At 33.2% G+C, this 18,883-nt stretch overlaps 3 protein-coding genes across 7 annotated transcripts; 1 reads left to right on the top strand and 2 right to left on the bottom strand.

Annotated features, from left to right (window-relative positions):
- Nucleotides 1-279: 279 nt before the first annotated feature.
- LOC101212228 (serine/threonine-protein kinase tricorner) lies at nt 280-6,317 on the bottom strand. 4 transcript variants are annotated; one of them, XM_011655886.2, is made up of 14 exons: nt 5,875-6,316; nt 5,022-5,196; nt 4,840-4,923; nt 4,025-4,266; nt 3,647-3,872; nt 3,132-3,211; nt 2,482-2,566; nt 2,143-2,274; nt 1,939-2,052; nt 1,527-1,574; nt 1,243-1,321; nt 1,090-1,134; nt 879-978; nt 280-800 (listed from the first exon to the last, which is right to left on the bottom strand). In XM_011655886.2, the coding sequence occupies exons 1-13, from the start codon at nt 6,015-6,017 to the stop codon at nt 887-889; spliced, it is 1,545 nt and encodes a 514-aa protein (XP_011654188.1). In that variant the 5' UTR covers nt 6,018-6,316; the 3' UTR covers nt 280-800; nt 879-886. The 4 variants fall into 4 exon arrangements, 3 of the variants coding, with proteins under 3 accessions (XP_011654188.1, XP_031740718.1, XP_011654187.1); XM_031884858.1 differs by having other exon boundaries at nt 280-978; nt 1,984-2,052; XM_011655885.2 differs by having other exon boundaries at nt 280-978; nt 5,875-6,315.
- A 4,756-nt stretch (nt 6,318-11,073) lies between these two features.
- LOC101211987 (RNA-binding protein 2) lies at nt 11,074-13,751 on the top strand. Of its 2 annotated transcripts, none has more exons than XM_004141282.3 (6): nt 11,074-11,265; nt 11,853-11,977; nt 12,047-12,371; nt 12,610-12,671; nt 12,887-12,968; nt 13,182-13,751. In XM_004141282.3, the coding sequence occupies exons 1-6, from the start codon at nt 11,220-11,222 to the stop codon at nt 13,280-13,282; spliced, it is 741 nt and encodes a 246-aa protein (XP_004141330.1). In that variant the 5' UTR covers nt 11,074-11,219; the 3' UTR covers nt 13,283-13,751. The 2 variants fall into 2 exon arrangements, with proteins under 2 accessions (XP_004141330.1, XP_011654186.1); XM_011655884.2 differs by having other exon boundaries at nt 11,075-11,265; nt 11,856-11,977.
- A 1,277-nt stretch (nt 13,752-15,028) lies between these two features.
- On the bottom strand, nt 15,029-17,114 carry LOC101211750 (protein ANTAGONIST OF LIKE HETEROCHROMATIN PROTEIN 1). The gene has a single exon (XM_004141281.3). The coding sequence runs from the start codon at nt 16,743-16,745 to the stop codon at nt 15,255-15,257; it is 1,491 nt and encodes a 496-aa protein (XP_004141329.1). The 5' UTR covers nt 16,746-17,114; the 3' UTR covers nt 15,029-15,254.
- Between the last annotated feature and the right edge of the window lie 1,769 nt (nt 17,115-18,883).

Raw genomic sequence — 18,883 nt, 5'->3', positions numbered from 1 at the left:
CCTAAATAAGACCAACGCGCTATAAAAAAGAAGAAAAGAAAAGAAAAGAAAAGAAAAAGGGTTGTTCTTATGTTCCTATAGACAGCACAAGTGTAAAGCCTAAAGTTAAAGGGAAAATATCCTCTTCCTATACTAAAGATATTTTCTTGTTTAGCTGACATAATGCTTAAGGTTCCATTTGCAATGAGAACAAACACAAAGTGGTTAAGAAATGAAGATGTAAAAAGTGGGCCTTGTTGGTCTTAACCTCAAATCGACCAGCCCTTCAGAAATATAACATAAAAGGAAAAAAAGCATACAAAATTTCACAACTAAAATATATATATGTTTGTTTTACACATAACCTCATCATCACACATGATCACAATAATAATAGTTTTGTAGTAATGGCTTATATATTCAGTTCCCTTTGATAATTAGCCATTGATAAAAGAAAAAGAAAAAGAAAAAAGAACTTTGACCAAAGAGAACTGCCACAAGAGAAGGCAAAGTTTTCCAACATTGCCAACCTGGGCAGCTAAGGACAAAGTACTAACATGATGACTCTGCTCTAAGTTACATTTTATATAATAATAATAATAATAATAATAATAATATAATGCACAAAAAACCCTACTTACCTTTCACCAAGTGGCTTCATTACTTAGCTGGTTGTGGTCTCTCTCATGATTAAGGAAACTCTTCAGGCATTGTTGTTTGCTTTATATATTCCATTTTTTGTATTGTAAACTGTAACTCAATAGGGGCAGCAGCATTACACGATAAAATGAAGGCGACTTTGACTTCAGGGATGCAATACCCTAATAATCCTAATTAGATTAGCGGGCAAATGAGGGAGGAAAGATATGCACATCAATCAGCTCGCCTTTTCGTTTTACCATTGTGTTTATGGCAACATGGGGTCTCCTGATACTGCTACCATTTGCATTTCGGCATCGTTTCCTATTAGTTCGGTTGTGTAGTCTCCCCCGGTGCCATCTGCAGGAACACATCTAGCTATTGAATCGACACGTAAATGAAATAGAGGTATACAGTTTCGATTGAGAAAGAAAAAAGTGTATAATAAATATCAAGGATAAGATCTATTACTTAATACGTCTATTGGAGGCTGTTTCATTGATAATCTCTGAGCATCTGCAACGTTCGAGTTGAAAGAAGTTTGGTGAACTATTCCATAGTTTAAAATATCGCTTGGGTCATTTAAATAAATTGGGATAATACTGATCCAAGTAAGAGAATTACCATGAAGCCCTCCTTTGACAGCATCGAAGTTCTTGTATGTATATCCAACAAAGCTGAGATCTTTGGGAGTCAATAGCATCTGCAACAAAGTAATATACTAAATTCAAACCTCTATACAAGCATTGCATCCATTGAGAAAGTAATCTACCAAGATTATTGCTATACTTGTTTATGATGAGATAATATATTTGGTTTGATGAGGGTATTTTTTGTAGGAAATATCCCCTATGGCCTATTTACAGAATTACTCGTCACCAAAAGAAGAAAATGCAACTGTTACAAACCTTCCTTGACGGTCCTGAGCCACGTTTTCCTGGTATGGGTGGATCCAACTGAAATCATTTTCAAAAAGTTAATTATTAGAATGATGTGAGTTTACATACATACATCAGAACATGCTGCAATTCAGAGTTCAACGATAATCATGTATTGTGCGTGTAAAGTTGTTTGGAATTATACACAGCAAAAAAATAGAAAAGGCTTAAGATATTCAGTAATGCAAAGGGCAGGATCAAGATAAGAACATGTTTGTTAGTATGGTTCCTAACTTGAAAGAGGAAAGTATGGTGGTTGAGGATTTGAATATAAGACTAGACATTGGAGAATATTACAAATGTAAAAGAAAGTCTAAAAAAATTACACATATCATGCAGGTGTGTTATGTGTAGATGTAGAATATAGGTAGCTAGAAAATACTTCATCAAATTTCATAAAGTTCTGAGTATCGAGCTCTCCATTGACCTCAGGCTTAAATGCTGCCTCCATTTCATAAAGCCTATCCCAGACAACATCTTTGAACCATGGATGGGCCTGAAACAAACAGTGTATTCCTATAAGTTGCTAAGATTAAAAGAAATATTACCTGTAAATGCTTGATTGTTCTAACAAGTGAACACTTACTTTGATTTGGTATGCTCCTCCAGTACCAAGTCTATGCTCAACATCGCACAGCAACCTACAAATGAGATCCTTTGCTTCAATTGTCAACTTAGCATCTTCTGGAAACTTCAAGTGATTTTTCCAATGAACAATCTGCCAGTCATTGCTCGATTAGTATACTATTTGTGTTCCACTAAATTACTATTGGATAGGATTTCCATCCATTTCCAGAAATGCTACAAACGTACGGGAAAAAGAGGTTAAATAACAGTCGCTTCGTCCAAAAGAAAATCATTAGATATTGAAGTTTTGGACTACTAGGATTAAAGCTTCATAATATAAAGGTAAGGTCCATTTTACCTTTCTGCAGGTGGTGATTGGATCATCGGAGTAAAATGGAGGGTAACCTACGAGCATTTCATACATAATTGCACCAAGGGACCACCTGAAGGAAATTCGGTTAGATGGAATAACGAAGACATGCATACAAATATGATTTACTTCTTGATAAATAAAGTTCATTGAAACCATCTTGTTCAAAAGTGAAGACTCATACTGGTAAGTTAAAATCAATATTTCTCTTCCCCTTCTAACTCTATGCAGATCAGGTTCAAACTGTAAATGATTTCAATGTGTTTACACTAACTTATCAACTAAATTTACTTTTTTTGTTTCTTTCCATAACATATATTTTCGTTGTTGGAATGATTGAGCATTGTTTTTTTCCTATCACGATCAGTAGAAAATGTGCCTTGTTGTTTGGAGAGGGAAGAAAACAATTAAAATCTACAGAAAGAATTTTTTTTAGAAAAAAAGAACGGAAACGAAATGCGGGCATAAAATACAGACAGTGATAATATCAACCACAGATGTGGGAGTTATTAATTGAAATTTTAGTTTAGAATGATACTAAACTCCACAAATATTATTCAGATATAGTATCCATCAACAATTGTGGAAATGGAAGAACAGTTTTCCATGAGTGGAACTAAATAATTGCCAAAACTAACCAGTCACACTCCATCCCATATCCTTTTTTAAGCAATACTTCTGGAGCAATATAATCTGGTGTTCCCACTGTTGAAAATGCCTGTCCAAATGAAGGAAGGAAAAGATATGAATGATAAGAGAGGCCAACTTTTTAACGCCTATTTAATTGGCACAGTATAGACTAAGTTACTGCTTCATTTGAGTCTGCGGCATCTCCAGTTACACATAAACGTTATTAGAGATTAAGATAATATAAATAAACATGAGGCCAAAAATTTCAATATTGATGAAAGTCAAACGTAATAACACCTATTACCCCCACGGCAGTTTCTTACTAGATTCTCCAAAAAAACAATTGTACAACTATATCAATGATTTATACCCTAACAGTACATCAGTAATTTCTTCTTCTTAAACAACTCTGTCTAAAACTGCACATTATAACATATCATACTTATCTTTTTGAAGTTATCGTTCGAATAGTGCAGTCTAGGGTGCTGTTCAGAAATAAAAGACATGGTGGCAATTACCATACCAATTTCCTTCGGTTCATTTGCCAATGGTGTAACTGTTCGCTGGGACTCTTCCAACTGCTCCTATTATCATCAATATCCATGGGTTCTGCCAAATTTTCATCATCCATGGCTTTATTTTCGTGTAGTGCTGATAGGGTTAAAGAATCCAGTGGCTTACAGAGACCAAAATCAGAAAGTTTCATGTGACCATTTTTGTCCAGAAGAAGATTGTCAGGTTTTATATCCCTGTGATAAGAGTGAACTTAAACTGTTACGAAAACTTGAGTTCCACTAAGAAAATAAAGATAAAAATAGCAATAAATGTATAAATATAAATGGTTGCACAAATTTCGCCAATCTAGCTCAACAGAAGCATGAAATCAAAGCAAAATTAGAACCTGTGAATATAGTTGTGCCTATGGATGGATTCTATTGCTAGAACACTTTGTGCAATGTAAAATTTAGCTACATTTTCGGTCAATGTGTCTTCTCTCATAAGAAGAGTCATCATATCTCCACCTGGAAGATATTCCATGATCAAATACAAGTATTCAGCATCCTGAAATGAGTAATAAAGCTTCACTATGCAGTGGCTGGCAACTTCAGCTAACAAATTCCTTTCTGCTCTAACATGTTCCACCTATAAAGCAGCAAGAGATGCTATTATAAAGAATAGAATTCAAGAACCAAATTTATAATTTCAAGTACATATAGACATTTTCTTTTTTTTCATTTTTGGTTTAATAGAAAGCGCATATAGACAATTTTCAGTGACTAAAGCAGTCAAAAGATTTCCATAAATATAGTTCATGACCTTGCAAAGTTTATATATAGCAGAACTGAAATTTAATTGTATGCTTGTCTCATTAGAGAGCTTGATCCCAAAAGAATTTTTTGTTTTAGTTGATTCGAATAAATACACGGGCAAGAATGTGAAATGCCGGAGAACATGATAAGATCGTCAAATTGGCATGAAAAGGCTACACAGCATATGTTCCCATTAACAAACTTATTATTACTGAGTCCAACTAGATTGTTCCACCATGCATACATCTCTAAGCATAAACACCAATAGTTACATCTAAATGCATCAAGCAGATCAACTTTTATTTCATATCAGAGAATGGCGATAGCTTGAACATAGTTGAACATGACATACAGATGAAAAAAAAAAATGATGAATACTATCTTGGTAAATGTAATCACATTTTACCTGTCCCCTCATCAGCATTTCAGATTTTTTCAACTTCTTCATTGCATATATATCACCAGATTTCTTCTCACGACATAATCGAACCTGATATTAAACCAAACAAAACATAGAATCATAAAAAAATCAATGGAAAACTGGCTGTAGAAAATATAATATTATGTAGAGCTGCACGATAAACTAACCTCACCAAAAGCGCCCCTGCCAATGATGGTTAAAAGCTCAAAATCATCAACACAAATCTTGTGCCTTTTGAGTCGCATAAACTCAGTTTCTTTCCGTTCTAAATCTTTGATAAGATTGATTTGTTCTTCCTTGGGCACATCCGATGAGGCTAACTTTCTTTCCAACATCCATCGCCTTCCATGAAAAAAAAATAATAAAACAATAAATAAATAAAATAAGTCCAGAAGTCCAACTGCATATCTAAATTGAAACAGTCCTGGCAAGATGAAAAAAGTGAGAAAACAAATGAATCTAGAAGCACAATTCAAATGCTGAAGATCAAAGGCCGAGAAAAAGGCACATCCCCTACGCTCATTGCACTCTTTCCATAAGGGGATTTAAAGCACCTACAGAATTTTCTCTTTGGCTTAGTTTATTCGAACATTATAATAACCTTTCCTAATGGAAAGATTTAACGAAACGGAAAACAAATATGAGCTACGCAAGCAAGATAATTCGAACAATTAACATCTGCATAGTTTCTCTTTCTTTAATATCCTACATTACTAGTAGGAAGCCAAATTCAAAAGAACCGGATACGGATGCTAAGATCACTTAATTCGAATTTATAATTCCTAAGAAACGTAATAATTAATATATCAAAATTGCGAAGATACCACACACAGCAAGTGAAGTGCGAGAGAATACAGTGAGATTTCAATCTCATACCGACGTTGCTACAGTAAAACGAAGCGCTTAATTAATAAGCTCGTACGCAATTGAGAAACGAATCCAACAGCTCAGTTGAACCAAGTATCAGTTTCCTACATTTCCTCGAAATCAAAGAAACGCATGCTAAGGAAATTGAAGTACCTCTCCTTCCGCTCTTGAATGTTCTTCATCTGAGCTCTATAATGATTCTCTATAAACTTCTTAGCCGCCGCCACTTTCTCCATCGTCAGGCTGGAACCTTGCACCTCTTCCTCTGCCTTCTCTTCCCCCTCCCGATCCTCCATTTAAGATCCGTCGAGAGAAAAAGAAAAAAAAAAGAAGAAGAAGAAGAAGAAGAAGAAGAACTCGACAACAAAAACACTCTATGCAACTGGCGAACGAGAAAACAAAGGAAATCAACGGCGGCGGCGGCACCGAGGAAGGTGCTGAATCGAAGCAGTAATCTAGAATAACAGGTAGAAGAAGTGGAAGAGAAACCTCAGTGAAAGCATAAAACCCATTCTGAAAAGTTCTCTCCGGCTTAGCCCTATTTTTTATTTTTCTTATCTGCTGCTTCGAGCGTGGATACACATTGAATCCCACTCGGACTTTCTCTCTTAAGCCGCTTGGGTATTAAATATTCAACTAAACCACGTGGCAAGGCTCCATTGGGGGGACGTAGTTCAGCAGTATCATGTGGCGTTGTAGGGAATTGAAGCTCTTTTCAGGAGGGATGGTGAGATGGGGAGAAGTGAAGGTCACGCGGTTGTACAGTGAGGGTGGGGGAAAGTGGAAAGCGTAAGAAAGGAGAAGCATCGCTGTCGTATGATGAAATGACGTCTTAACGCATTTTTAGTACGTGAAAACTGTAAGACTTCACCCGCTCATCGTTTTCCATGATTGGAACGTGTCGTCCACTCTCTTGCTCCCCTCGTCAGTTCTTTCTTTTTTCTTTTTTTTTTCTAAAATATTTTTCGTGCTTTGGATTTGTTACTTACACCGGGTTTTGTCTCACCTGCGTCGCACCACATGCAACGCTACTGTACAACTTTAATATATAACGTACAAATAGCCTGCCTACTAGAGTGACTTTCAAGACTATGTCTATACGTCTCATTTTCATTATATAATTACAAAAATTATTTTAAATATTTTTATGGAAAATTATAATATATGTTATGCTATTTTATTGTCAAAAATAACTCACTTCACCCAATATTTACAAGTTATACCAAAATCTCATATTCTATCAATAACAAACTTTTGATAATAGCAGGAATATAATTCAAAATATTTTATATAGTATATAAATATTTTAATTTATTTTGTTATTTTTTAAAATGTTGACAAATGTTTTGTTTTTTCCAATTTCTCTTTCTATTAAGGAAATTAGCAAATATTTATAAAGTACAATAAAATTTTAATTTTTACAACAATATACACTGTTAGACTTTCATGGATGTCTATTTAGACGCTAATGGGCTTGTACATGGTCTTTTATACATTAATAATTTATCAAAAGAATTTGAAATTTTGTTATGTTTTGTAAATATTATAATTCATTGTATTATTTCCAAATTTTTCCTTTATTTTAACTTTGTTATTATACATTTAGTGTTTTTATTCTTCTATATAGTATTTCTACTTTCAAAATTCAAACTTGCGATCTCCAGAACACAACAATAGTTTGTAAAAATAGAAAAATTAAGATTTAATCAACCAAAGTGGACTAAACAACTTTAAAAAAATCCATCAAATACACCATTCGCTTCCAATCCACACGGAACCGATCATCAATCCAAAAACTTAAATCGGTATTTGAAGGTAAAAATAATCGTAACAATATGTCTAGCATAATGATATTAAAGTTTTTTATATAATACACCAATATATCAAAAACCAAATATTTAAACATAAAAGAATAATCAATACCAACCTAACTACAAACAGTAAGTAGAATGAATATGAAAAATGGTAAAAAGTTAAGGGGTCGTTTGGTCCGCAAATTACGAAAAATATAGTGAATTAAAAGAACTCACTCCATGTTTGTTCTAAGGATTATCATAATCATTGAATTAGATCATTCTACATTTTTTTTCTTATTTCTCGCTCATGTTTCACTGTTTCTTACCCTCATCTCTTATATATGTCACTATTCTTCGTTTTTACAAACATAGATTATAATAACTATATATTATAATAGGTTATTCTAGGAGTCCAAACGCGCCCTAAAAGGTTAGTTGTTATTACTTTGGAAAAAACTAAGTTGGTTAATAAATGGATTTAAAAATAGATATTAAAAGAGAATGAAAAGGTAATGGAATGGGGGCATGACAGCCATCCCAGACTGTTACACATAGAATAAGGAGGTGTACAGTGAAATCCAAGCGATATCTAGCTGTACTCCCCGACACCTATCTCCTACCACACCTCCATTTTTATCATCCTCTCTTCCTTCTACCCTTATTATTATTATTCCCCAATTATCCTCTACTTCCCTCCCCATCACAACCCAACTCTCTTCCCTCTCCGACCCCACTCCACCCATCTTTACACACTATACAATTGGTAGCACTCTATCACTACCACCTCCCCCTCCAATTTGCCTTTTTATTTACTCATTTTTAAGTTTAGGGAAAGTACGGAAAACAGCTGTTGATTTGACATTATTAGATCTGTATAGTTTCACATTAAATATTATTCGAAATTTTGCGTAGTATTAAGGAATTCGATGATAATTAGGGGATTTTAATTTAAATATTATGAGATGGTTTTATATTGTTTGATTTGTTTCTGAGAATTGTAATTTAAAAGAACATTTCACGTGACTTTTGTCTTTATAAGGCTCTACTGTAGTGTATTGCGCACATTGGCGGTCGAGTCGAATCATAACGGAAGTTTGTCTTTCTAGGGAAGTTCTTTCTTTCTTTTGGGACAATATTCTGGGGATGTATTTACTGTTTGCAAATTTAATTTTATTATGCTGCTAAGTATTTGGAGTCACACAGAATAAATAAATGAATTAATGATGGTGTGTGTGTGTCAAAATGTGGGGTTATGTACATTGGATTGAAATCGTTGCTTGCACCATGTTAGGCCCAGTACTTGTAGGCCCAATCTTATGGAAAGCTATGAGGTGGCGTGGAAAACGTTCGTTCCAAGGTGAAAAAGATATCAAATTTCCAAGAAGAAGAAGAGGAGTTAGTGAATGTGTATCAACTGAAAAATAATAGGTTGATACTCACTCTAGCACGTTGCAGTCCTCGAGTGTCACAATCGTCAGGTCCACAAGTATGTGCAAGAGTAGAGACGTTATAAGTAGTAGCATTCCATTCAATGACCCAAAAACAAAGTTTGTGTAACATTGTTGTTGTTGAAATTCTATATAGTAAAATGTGAATGTATGTTAGTAACTTAGTTAGTAGATGTTGATATAAATTGGTTGATTCTTTTATAACATATGTAATTATTGTCAATGGTATATACAAGTTTTTTTCTTTCTAAAAAGTAGATACTAATTAATATTTATGTTGTAATAAGCCAAAGCGAGGATAACTTGTGTTAATTATGAAAGGGTTCGAGATCTAAATTCTTTATTATACTAAAAATAAGTCAAATTAATTATTAGAAAAGTGAGATAAAAGGGCGATATCATTCATTAGAGAAAATGGTCGAATATAGTTACAATAGGACAAAGTTGGATATCAAATCAACTCAGCATACCCTAAATAACGTGAGAATAAAATACTTGTATTGATGTGGTGGTTTATCAAACATGTTGATTCTTAAGTTAATATTGAGCATAAAGTGATATAAATTATCAAAGCGGACATGATAAACTATGTGTCTTGGATTGGAGAGTAAACTTTACAATACTTATATATATTTTTGGTCTGCATCGTTAGTAAAGTGATACAAGAGGTTAACTGGTAGTATATGCAAGAGCAAGATATACGAGTTGAGGTATTCCTTCCAATTTTTTGCTTGTGAATTCGTGGCTCATTTACTCCCTTGAGAAGTTGAGTTTAACATCGTCATGACCTCGCCATCTCAAGGCTCTTCCTTTTCCACGTTCAATGTGCACTTCTAACAAGTTTGATGATTCTAGTCCCAAAGACTCTGAAGTTAATTAACCCTACATAATATTAACATAGCTAAAAATTAAAATAAACTTTGGTATAATTTTTTTTTTTTTTTGTAGATGCAGCCATTGAAATAGGTAAATCTAGTGTATGTGCATGGGATGGAGGGCATTTAAAAAAACATATAAAAGCTATTAAGTTCTCTCCATTTTAAATTGAATGTATGAGAAATATAATGTATATAATTGAGAGTTGTTATTTATTTATTTATTTTTATCATAAAAGTTAGAGAGAATGAAATCTTTAATATATAAGTCAATAGTACAAGTTTTATGTCAATTGAACTATGTTCATTCTAGTGAGATTTATCATAAATTTTCAATTTTTAAATACACGTTTTTTATTACATAATAATTAAAATATTATGTTTGGAGTTACATTAATATTTTTTTCTTAAAAAAAAAAGTAATTTAACTATTCAAAATCACTTTGAGTTGAGACATTGTGGTGGATAAATAGACTAGTGATTTCTAGAGAATACATACATGCATTGACGTTGGTGAGAGGCATTATGGACCAAGCCCAAATACAAATATCATGGACTACTTAGGAGAGGCCCAAAGTAAAAAATACCCACCAAGAATGTGAGAGAGGAAACCTTCAACTTTAGGGGAAATTGTGTAAATTTGATTAAAAACTCTTGATTCATTTTTAAGAAATATTTCAAATACCTTCATTTTTTTAATGGTGTTTTTTCCATTATTTTCTCATTTATACCCGGCCCAAATATGGATGCCAATAAAATTTTACTTCAACTAATTTTTTTCCAAATTGAAGGTTTTTTTTCTAACATTCAATATAAAATTTTAACACTGAAAATATAATTATAATTTAATTTGAGAGATATTAACCACCAAAATTTTAGTATTTAAAATTTTTTTATAAAAGAATATCAACTTATACTTGTAAAGTTTGCGTGAACATGAACCATAAACTAATGGTTATATTAATTTAAACGTTTGAACTTTTGTAAGTGGTGTAACTTATATTTATTAGTGAAATTCTTTTTATGATAATCGTCGATACATTTTCTTTAATAATGATTTTGCAAATCAATATTTAAATAAGTTTATCTGCGTATATATATACCGATTAAATTAGAACGATTTTAGGATTGAATTTCAATATGCTTTTAATTGATAATGTATGTGAACATAAATTTGATTTCGAAGCTTTCTATTAAAAGAAATAGAAAAATTTGACAATCTATTATTTGCGTTTGAAAAACAAAATTCATTTCTAAGTGAAAATGTTTTGTCAAAAAAGAAAACAAACAACGTACCAGTAGGTGAAATCTAGGCGTGGCCGTAGGAGAGCTGGAGAAGAGACGAGGCCTTGGCCGGGTCGCCGTTGCAAAGCCAAGCGATGGGAGACGATGCTTATACCAGATACGCTGCTTCAGCAGATAGAGGTACTTCTCTCATCTCCAACCCTACCTCAACCACTTCCTTATTTGAACAACATTTCACTGCTTTGATATCGCTGAAGAAGTTTGAGATCATGGAACCAATTTTAGTTTAGGTCAACTAAATCAACCCATAAGAAAGTTTATAGTTCAATAAGCTTTTGGCTAGTTGTATCTGTATTGGATGTAGGGGAAAACTCAGTTTACGAAGATAAACCATCCACTTCCTGGGAATCGATGCGTCAGAGGATTTTAGGGGTAAATTATGTGAAGTTAATTGCTCCTTGTACTGCTTGATTACTGTTATGTACTGTTTTGGTTTGAAAATTTTTATGGGTATTGTTGCATCGGTCTGTTGAATCATTTTGGCGAAGGAATTGCAACCCTAGTTTCTGTTTCAGCCTTGTCATTCTATATTTGATTCTATTTGAACACTTTATTTTTTGAGTCTGGTTTGGAAGAATCTATGGATAGTTTGAGGGAAAGATGGGAAATGGAAGAGTCTGTCTTCTCCTTATGTGAATATTTAGGCAGTGCATGGTTTGTTGAGCACAATTGAAACTGATGTGATGTTCAATCCTTGGTTGTTGCAGCAGGAAGTGTAGCCAGGTCCGGCCTTTCAACATATTCTGAAGCACCTCCTTTGGCATCTTACCCTAATTCGACCTCTATTGATCAGTGGCACACCCCCCCTCCTCCGGATTACATGCCTAGAGATGTAAGAATTTTATCTTTAGTGTAAAATATATTTGTTTAAGAAGTGCTTTTACTCGACTTGAAACTGCAGACAAATTCGTTAGGACCTGGAGCTTATGGATATACTGACTTAGGAGGCAATAGTAAATATCCGGAACCAGTTATTGGTGGTGTGACATCCGGAGGGAGTGCAACGGGCTATGCATCTCCTTTCGCAGATTCATTAGCAAGTCAAAGACAAGATATTGCAGTGGGCAGTAGTCCAGGAGTGATGGGTAGGGCTGACATAGGTCATGAAAGGGCCAATTCTCTCAATCTCATCAGAACTGCTGAATGTGATCCGAGTCCATTGCGGGAATCAAACGTTCTTTTCGTTGATGGACTTCCTACAGATTGTACTAGGAGAGAAGTAGGTCGTATCCTTGCACCTTATGTGCTTTCTTTTCTTACTATTTTGCTCATCTTTCCAACTCTAAAGTCCAGTGCTTTAAATTCCTTACCCATCATCCCAAACAATTTATACTTCAGTTAAAATTTAAACAAGAATTATTGTTTTCTTGAAGTCATTTTAGTCAAAGAAAATAGGATGTAAATTACAACAGACAGAACTATTGTCGTAGCCATGTTTTGTCATATCTTAACTTCGAGTTGAAGATCTCTTCCGTCCCTTTATGGGCTATAAAGATATCAGAGTTGTTCACAAGGAGCCCAGACGAGTAAGTTATAAGGTTCTCTTTACTTTAAATTTTAAACTGTGGAGGCATGTTTTACTAATGACTAGACCTTCATTAGCAACTATCCACTGTACGCAGTCTTTGATATAGGGCCTGTTTATAGTTATTGTGCCCTTGTGTTCATATATTTTTGCTCGTGTCATGTTCTTAAACGCCAACATAGATTCCCTCTGTTAAAATGAGTAATTGAACTGCAGACTGGAGATAAGGCTATGGTATTATGCTTTGTTGAGTTTGTTGAAGCAAAATTTTCCCAGGCTGCAATGGAAGCTCTTCAAGGTATGTTCCTCTTTGTATGAGCGATAATCTTAGTTTGCAGCAGTACTTTAGGACATCTAATTATTGCTTGGTACATAAAAATTGTGATCTAGCATTGACGCCATTAACATTATATATGAATCAACACTCGATTGATGCGTTTCTCTAACTGAACTGATAACTCCGGAAATGCTTCAGATAACTTCAGATAATCTGATGCATGATTTTCTGCAGGTTACAAGTTTGATGACAAGAAACCCGATTCCCCTGTTTTGAAGATTCAATTTGCACATTTTCCTTTCCATTTGCCGTCTAACCACGATGATAGGCGATAGACGTCCATATCCAACATCTTTGGGAACACGTGGTCTGAAGGAACTGGCAGGTTTTTGTTCGGCACTTTCCTCATACAACTTATGAGTAAGGTAACACAGCGAATCTGTACACGGTTTCCTGTCATTAGGTGCCTTGTGGATCCCTTTGGAATACTTGTTCATTCCCAAACAGAATGGAGATTTAGATGGTTCAAGGGAAGCGTATGGCAAGTGGTTGCTATCTCCATCACCACGTCTGATCCTACAATTTTCAGTTTTTCATGTAGGCTGGGATGAGCCCAAAGAAGAATCAAATGGGCTTTTTTCCTGTTTGGTATTAATATCGATCAGTATGAATTTTGGGTCTCTTTTTTTGGCCTAACAAGTTGTAATCAGATGGCTTCTTTACTCTTTTTCTGCCTGTCAGGTTTCAGACATCATCTGCTTTGGATCATGAAAATGACAAATAGGTACAAAGATTCCTGAAGAAGGTAATAAGCTTCATGTGAATGATGATTATTATATTTTCACATAAAACCAACCGTTCCCCCACTGAATAAAAGAAAATATAGCAAATATAAACTATGGTGAGCAGATTCGACAATCCGTATAGAGATTTGACCATTGAAAAAAAATGTGGTATTTCTAGGTAAAAAAATGATAATCTTAATATAAGTTTAATTCCCAGCGGCTACGTCACTTACTTAAGGATTAATTTTCTACGAAATTTCATTTGAATGTCAAATGTTGTAGGTTCAGACAGGTTGTTTGGTAAGATTAGTCAATGTGCATCTAAATTGATTTAAACACTCACCGATTTAGAAAATATACAATGTTGGTGGTGTTTAGGTGTAAATTTATAATCTATGTGAACAAGTATATGGCTAAAAAGTATATAGTTATAGCGAGAAAGGGAAAAGGTAAGTCAGATATCACATTTTTCAAACTTGTGGGGTATGGAAGCATAAAATTGCCTATTGCAAAGGATACAGCAAATAGACCATTAAATCTTGTTATTGACCTTTTGTACTGCAACGATTTAGTGGGGGCTAGTGTGTATTGCGATTTAGTGGGGGCTAGTGTGTATTGCATTTTTCAAATTATTCGAGTAACTTTTGGAATGATAATTGATTTTACCGTTTGCGTATAGATTTAGTTTTAAATATGTAATAATTTGAAAGTCAAAAACAATTCAGGTTAAATTGCAAAAATTTGGTTTGATTTAGACAAAAAAAAAAAAAAAAAACATTAATTCCCATGGTTGTATTCAATCACTTATTCATTATCAAGAATTTTCAAATCCCAAGGATTAAACTATTATCGTGGAATAACGATTTATTGACATATAAGGAAGGTTTTTTAAAACAAAATAAACAAAATTTTAGATACATGAGACTAGCAATATCTTCATGCCAAATGGGCTCTGGATGTTGAGAAATGGGAATGATTCTTAAGCTCTTTAGTTTAGTTTCATAATTGTGTTCACATTTAGATTCTAAGATCATAAATTTTTATTTATATCTCAAGTTTGAAATCAATAATTCTCTTTGACTTTCTTTTTTCTTTTTTTTCATCAAAAAATTAAATTATAAATATCTTTCTAGACCTGCCTTGGAGATGGGGATACCAATTCAATTAATACCAAAGCCTATTTTCTTTATGATTTAAAGAGAGCTGTTCTCACTAAAACATTGACCATAATGGAAACCTCAAAAAATGGAGCTACACATAACAATGGCAAAAATAATAATTAAGAAGAACAAAAACTTGGAAAAAAGAATTGAACATTCCATTTAAAATCCATTCTGTCATGTTTGGTAGTATCTAAATTCTAACATGTATATGATCCTAAACTACAAATATTTCTTTGTGATTTCAATTTCATAACAAGAACATATGAAAAAATAATTAAGAAAAAAAAACATATTAGTAAAATGATGAACAATTTTGATGAGGAATTTACCCAAAAAGGAAAGAATCTTGAGTTGTTTCATTAAAGAAAAGAAGTCCCAGCAAGGCCATGGTGGAGCAGATTATGAGCAATGGCATCTCTTGCTTTCATGGAAGGTACTGACCTTAAAGCCATTTCAGGTGCCATTTCATCATCTTGAAGCTCTGTTAAAAGCTCTGTATCCATTTCTTGATTCCCTAATTCACAAATATTATGAAGAACACAACAAGCTCCGAGCACCACCGGCAAATCTTGAAGCTTCACCTCTGTCCGTTTCTGTAGGCAGCGCCACCGTCCCTTCAGCCGTGCAAATGCATCTTTAGCCACCTTCTGAATCTCTCCAATCTTCTCGTTAAATGCATGTTGTGTCCATGTTAAATGTTGCTGTGTATAAGGAACTAAAACCCAATCCATTAATGGATAACTTGATCCTCCAACAATCCAAACTCCTTTCAGTAATCCCCCATTTGCTCTTTGAAACAGAGCAGATTTCTCAAGAACTTGATCGTCTGGCATTGATCCCGGCCAACCGATGCAAACGTCCGTGAAAACTCCTCTTGGATCCACCACTCCTTGAACTGTAATTGAGTATGATGTTTTTTGATTTCTTTCTGTATGGCGTTTGTTGAAATAAGCTGCGACGCTGATTTTGGGAGCGATGATCGGAATGTGTGTGGTGTACATTGAACCAACGACGTTAGGGATTCCGGAAATTGATTCGTATTCTTCTTTGATTCTTCTGAGTGTTTCTTCTTCCGGCCATTGAAGATGCTTCGGCATTAGTACTGTTCTAATGGCTGTGCAAACCTCGAGAACAAGTTTGTGGCAAGTTGAAATACCTAATCCGAATTTCTTCGATACAACTCGAAGTGGATCGCCGGTGGCTAATCTCCATAGGCAAACCGCGACTCTTTGCTGGACGGGAATGGCGGTTCGGAGGGTTGTGTCTTCTTTAGCTATGGCGGAATTAAGTTCTTCACAAATCATATCGAAAGTTGCTCTACCCATTCTGAATTGCTTCTTGAATTCTTCATCGGGATAATCGGGACTGTTACATTCATCCCACCAAGCTTTTGACCTATCTTTTACCCAGAGTCTCCGGTGATGGCCACCACCACCACCGCTTCCTCCACCGCCATCGCCGCCGCGTTTGTTTGATTTTTCGCTTTCGATTTTCTGTAATCCATCGGAAACGGCCGCAACCGCAACAGAGTTAGCTGCCAATCGCGATTTCTTCCGTTTCATTCGGTCGGATTCTTCAACTTCAGAATAGTAATCTTGAACTTCGGAATAGAAATCAACCATAGCTTTGGTCTTCTTCCTGTGATTCACCTCCATCGAAATCTTCGCCTCCACGGAAATTCTGTCTTGTTCATCCTGTTCACACTTGTCCTGTTCATCCAACAACAACAGAGACGTAACCAATCCTTTCAAACCCTTTCCTCCGCCATTTTTTCCCATCAAATCGTCGTCTTCATCGACTTCATCAGCTCTAGTCCTCTTCCTCACGTTTCCGTTGGTGGAATCATTCATTGGGAAGAACAGTGTCAGAATGAGGATAAAGAAAAAAAAAAGAAAAAAGGGTTCAGATCAGAAATTTTTGAAAGAGATGAAATCAAATAATGGGTTTTTCTGAAATGGGAATTTGAAGAGAAATGAGGGTTTTAGTCGATACGATTCTTCTTCTTCTTCTTCTTCTTCTTCTTCTTCGTCTTCTTCCTTGTTGGTTTGGAAGTTTATGATTAGAGGTTTGACTCTAGAATGTGAACACAGAGATTACAAAAACCAAAACAAAGAAGAAAGCTTTTGAATATTGAATATATAAAAGAAAGAAAAGAAAAGGTGAATCGTTATCGTATGGCGGAAACCACATCATTGATGTGTGGTGGTCGGTGAGGACACAACTTTGGTTATTCCAATCTAAAATACAAAAAAAACACACACACACACATATATATATATATAAATCTTATAATTATATCATTTTATTTTATTTTTTGTTGTTATTGTGATGTTTTGAGTTAATTACTATTTTTGGATTTTTCTCCTGATGTGAAATATTATTATTACTCTTTTCAATTTTTACGCAACTTGAGAAATATGTCTGTGAAATCTTCGTATTTAATGTATGTTTTTATTATATTGTAAAAAGTTAATGAAACATCTAAAAATAAGCAACAAGTGTGAATAAATATAAAATAATATATATTTCTTAAAAGGTTAATAATAAGAAAAAAATTCTTATACTAAATAAATGTTTTAATTTATTTTTTTATTCTTAAAAATACCCCTTTAAATAATTTATTTGATTTTTTTATATATATGTTTTTTTAAAAGATGTTCATCAACCTCATCCTTTCAACTATTTTCAAAATTGAAAATTTGAATCTATATATTGTTATAGTTTGTATTCCAAAATAAAAGTAGGTATATAGTTTAAAGATTAAAATTTGAGTTAAATATCACTTTATATTGTCATCGAGCATCTTTAATAATATTAATTTAAAGACCGTATGGAAATAACCAAAAAGTTAAAGAGGATATTCAAAATCTTTCTAAAGTTTAGTAGTAGAAGTGAGAGTTTTTCTTTTCTTTTCTTTTGTTAATTAAGTAATATTACATTTGAGTTTAACATGTGGAAATATATAATCATATTAAATATATACTTTTGAATGAAAATTCATGGATTTCTTATTTGAAAATACATTATAGTTTAGATGCAAAAACCATTAATTTGTTGAACTTAGTTTGAAAATTTAGCAAAAGGTTGAGCTTAACTATGAAACAAGTCTCCTTGAACTTATGGAGTAATATCAATGCAAAATTCCCTTTTAATCTTTGGAGTTTTAAAAATTATGTGCTTGCTAGTACTTAAGTTTATAAATATGCTCATTCAGTCATTAATTTTCTTTTTAAATATGTATCGTTTAAGTTTTCAAGTTTTTAAGAATAAATTTAATGTGTCTAAAATAATTTCATATATATTTTTTAAAATAATTATATAACGAGACATTTTTCAAAATAGCAAAATATTTATTCAATATAGCAAAATTCATATATTCTTTTTTTCTCATCCACCCTGATTTCCCTATTTCATAAATTAGGTGAATAATTCTTAAAATCAAACCCTCCCTAAAACCATTTTTAAAATATCACATAATCATTTAAAAGAACAAAAAAACAAAAAATACCTCCACAACCTCTTAATCTAATTTTAAAAACTTAAAAATTAGAAATATACATTTTAAAAAGATCTTGAAACTAAAAATCAAATGCAAATACGGAATCTAGTTGAATTCAAAATTAAAAATATAAAATTTAACTTATTTTTTAAAAATATCAAATTCGATAAAATATTTATAATATATAATAAAATTTAATCGATAATAAACATTGATAGACAATTGTATGCTTCTATCAATAACCCGTTAAACTAATAAAAATTCCTAAGTTTTTATTAGAATTCAAAAATTTTCAATAACATTTTTCTTTATATAATTTTAATGTCAAAAGTTGATTTTTTTACAACTTATTTAATTCAATAATTTAAAAATACTTTTTTATAAAAAATAGCAAATTTTACAAAAATAGTTATCATCTATAGCAAATTCTATGGCTAAAATTATGATAAAATTTGGCGTAGCTTATTAATATTTTAATTTATTTTATTA

The sequence above is a fragment of the Cucumis sativus genome, chromosome 4, assembly GCF_000004075.3.
Source record: "Cucumis sativus cultivar 9930 chromosome 4, Cucumber_9930_V3, whole genome shotgun sequence".
NCBI lineage: Eukaryota > Viridiplantae > Streptophyta > Magnoliopsida > Cucurbitales > Cucurbitaceae > Cucumis > Cucumis sativus.
This window is presented reverse-complemented; position numbering and strand designations above follow the sequence as displayed.

Coding starts and splice junctions, on each gene's coding strand:
- LOC101212228 (XM_011655886.2), bottom strand. CDS start 6,017: ATGGAGGATCGGGAGGGGGAAGAGAAGGCAGAGGAAGAGGTGCAAGGT. Junction 3,212..3,646: donor AAATGAACCGAAGGAAATTG/GTATGGTAATTG, acceptor TCATTTGGACAG/GCATTTTCAACAGTGGGAAC. Junction 1,322..1,526: donor GCTCAGGACCGTCAAGGAAG/GTTTGTAACAGT, acceptor ACTTTGTTGCAG/ATGCTATTGACTCCCAAAGA.
- LOC101211987 (XM_004141282.3), top strand. CDS start 11,220: ATGGGAGACGATGCTTATACCAGATACGCTGCTTCAGCAGATAGAG. Junction 11,266..11,852: donor CGCTGCTTCAGCAGATAGAG/GTACTTCTCTCA, acceptor TGGTTGTTGCAG/CAGGAAGTGTAGCCAGGTCC. Junction 12,672..12,886: donor TTCACAAGGAGCCCAGACGA/GTAAGTTATAAG, acceptor ATTGAACTGCAG/ACTGGAGATAAGGCTATGGT.
- LOC101211750 (XM_004141281.3), bottom strand. CDS start 16,745: ATGAATGATTCCACCAACGGAAACGTGAGGAAGAGGACTAGAGCTGAT.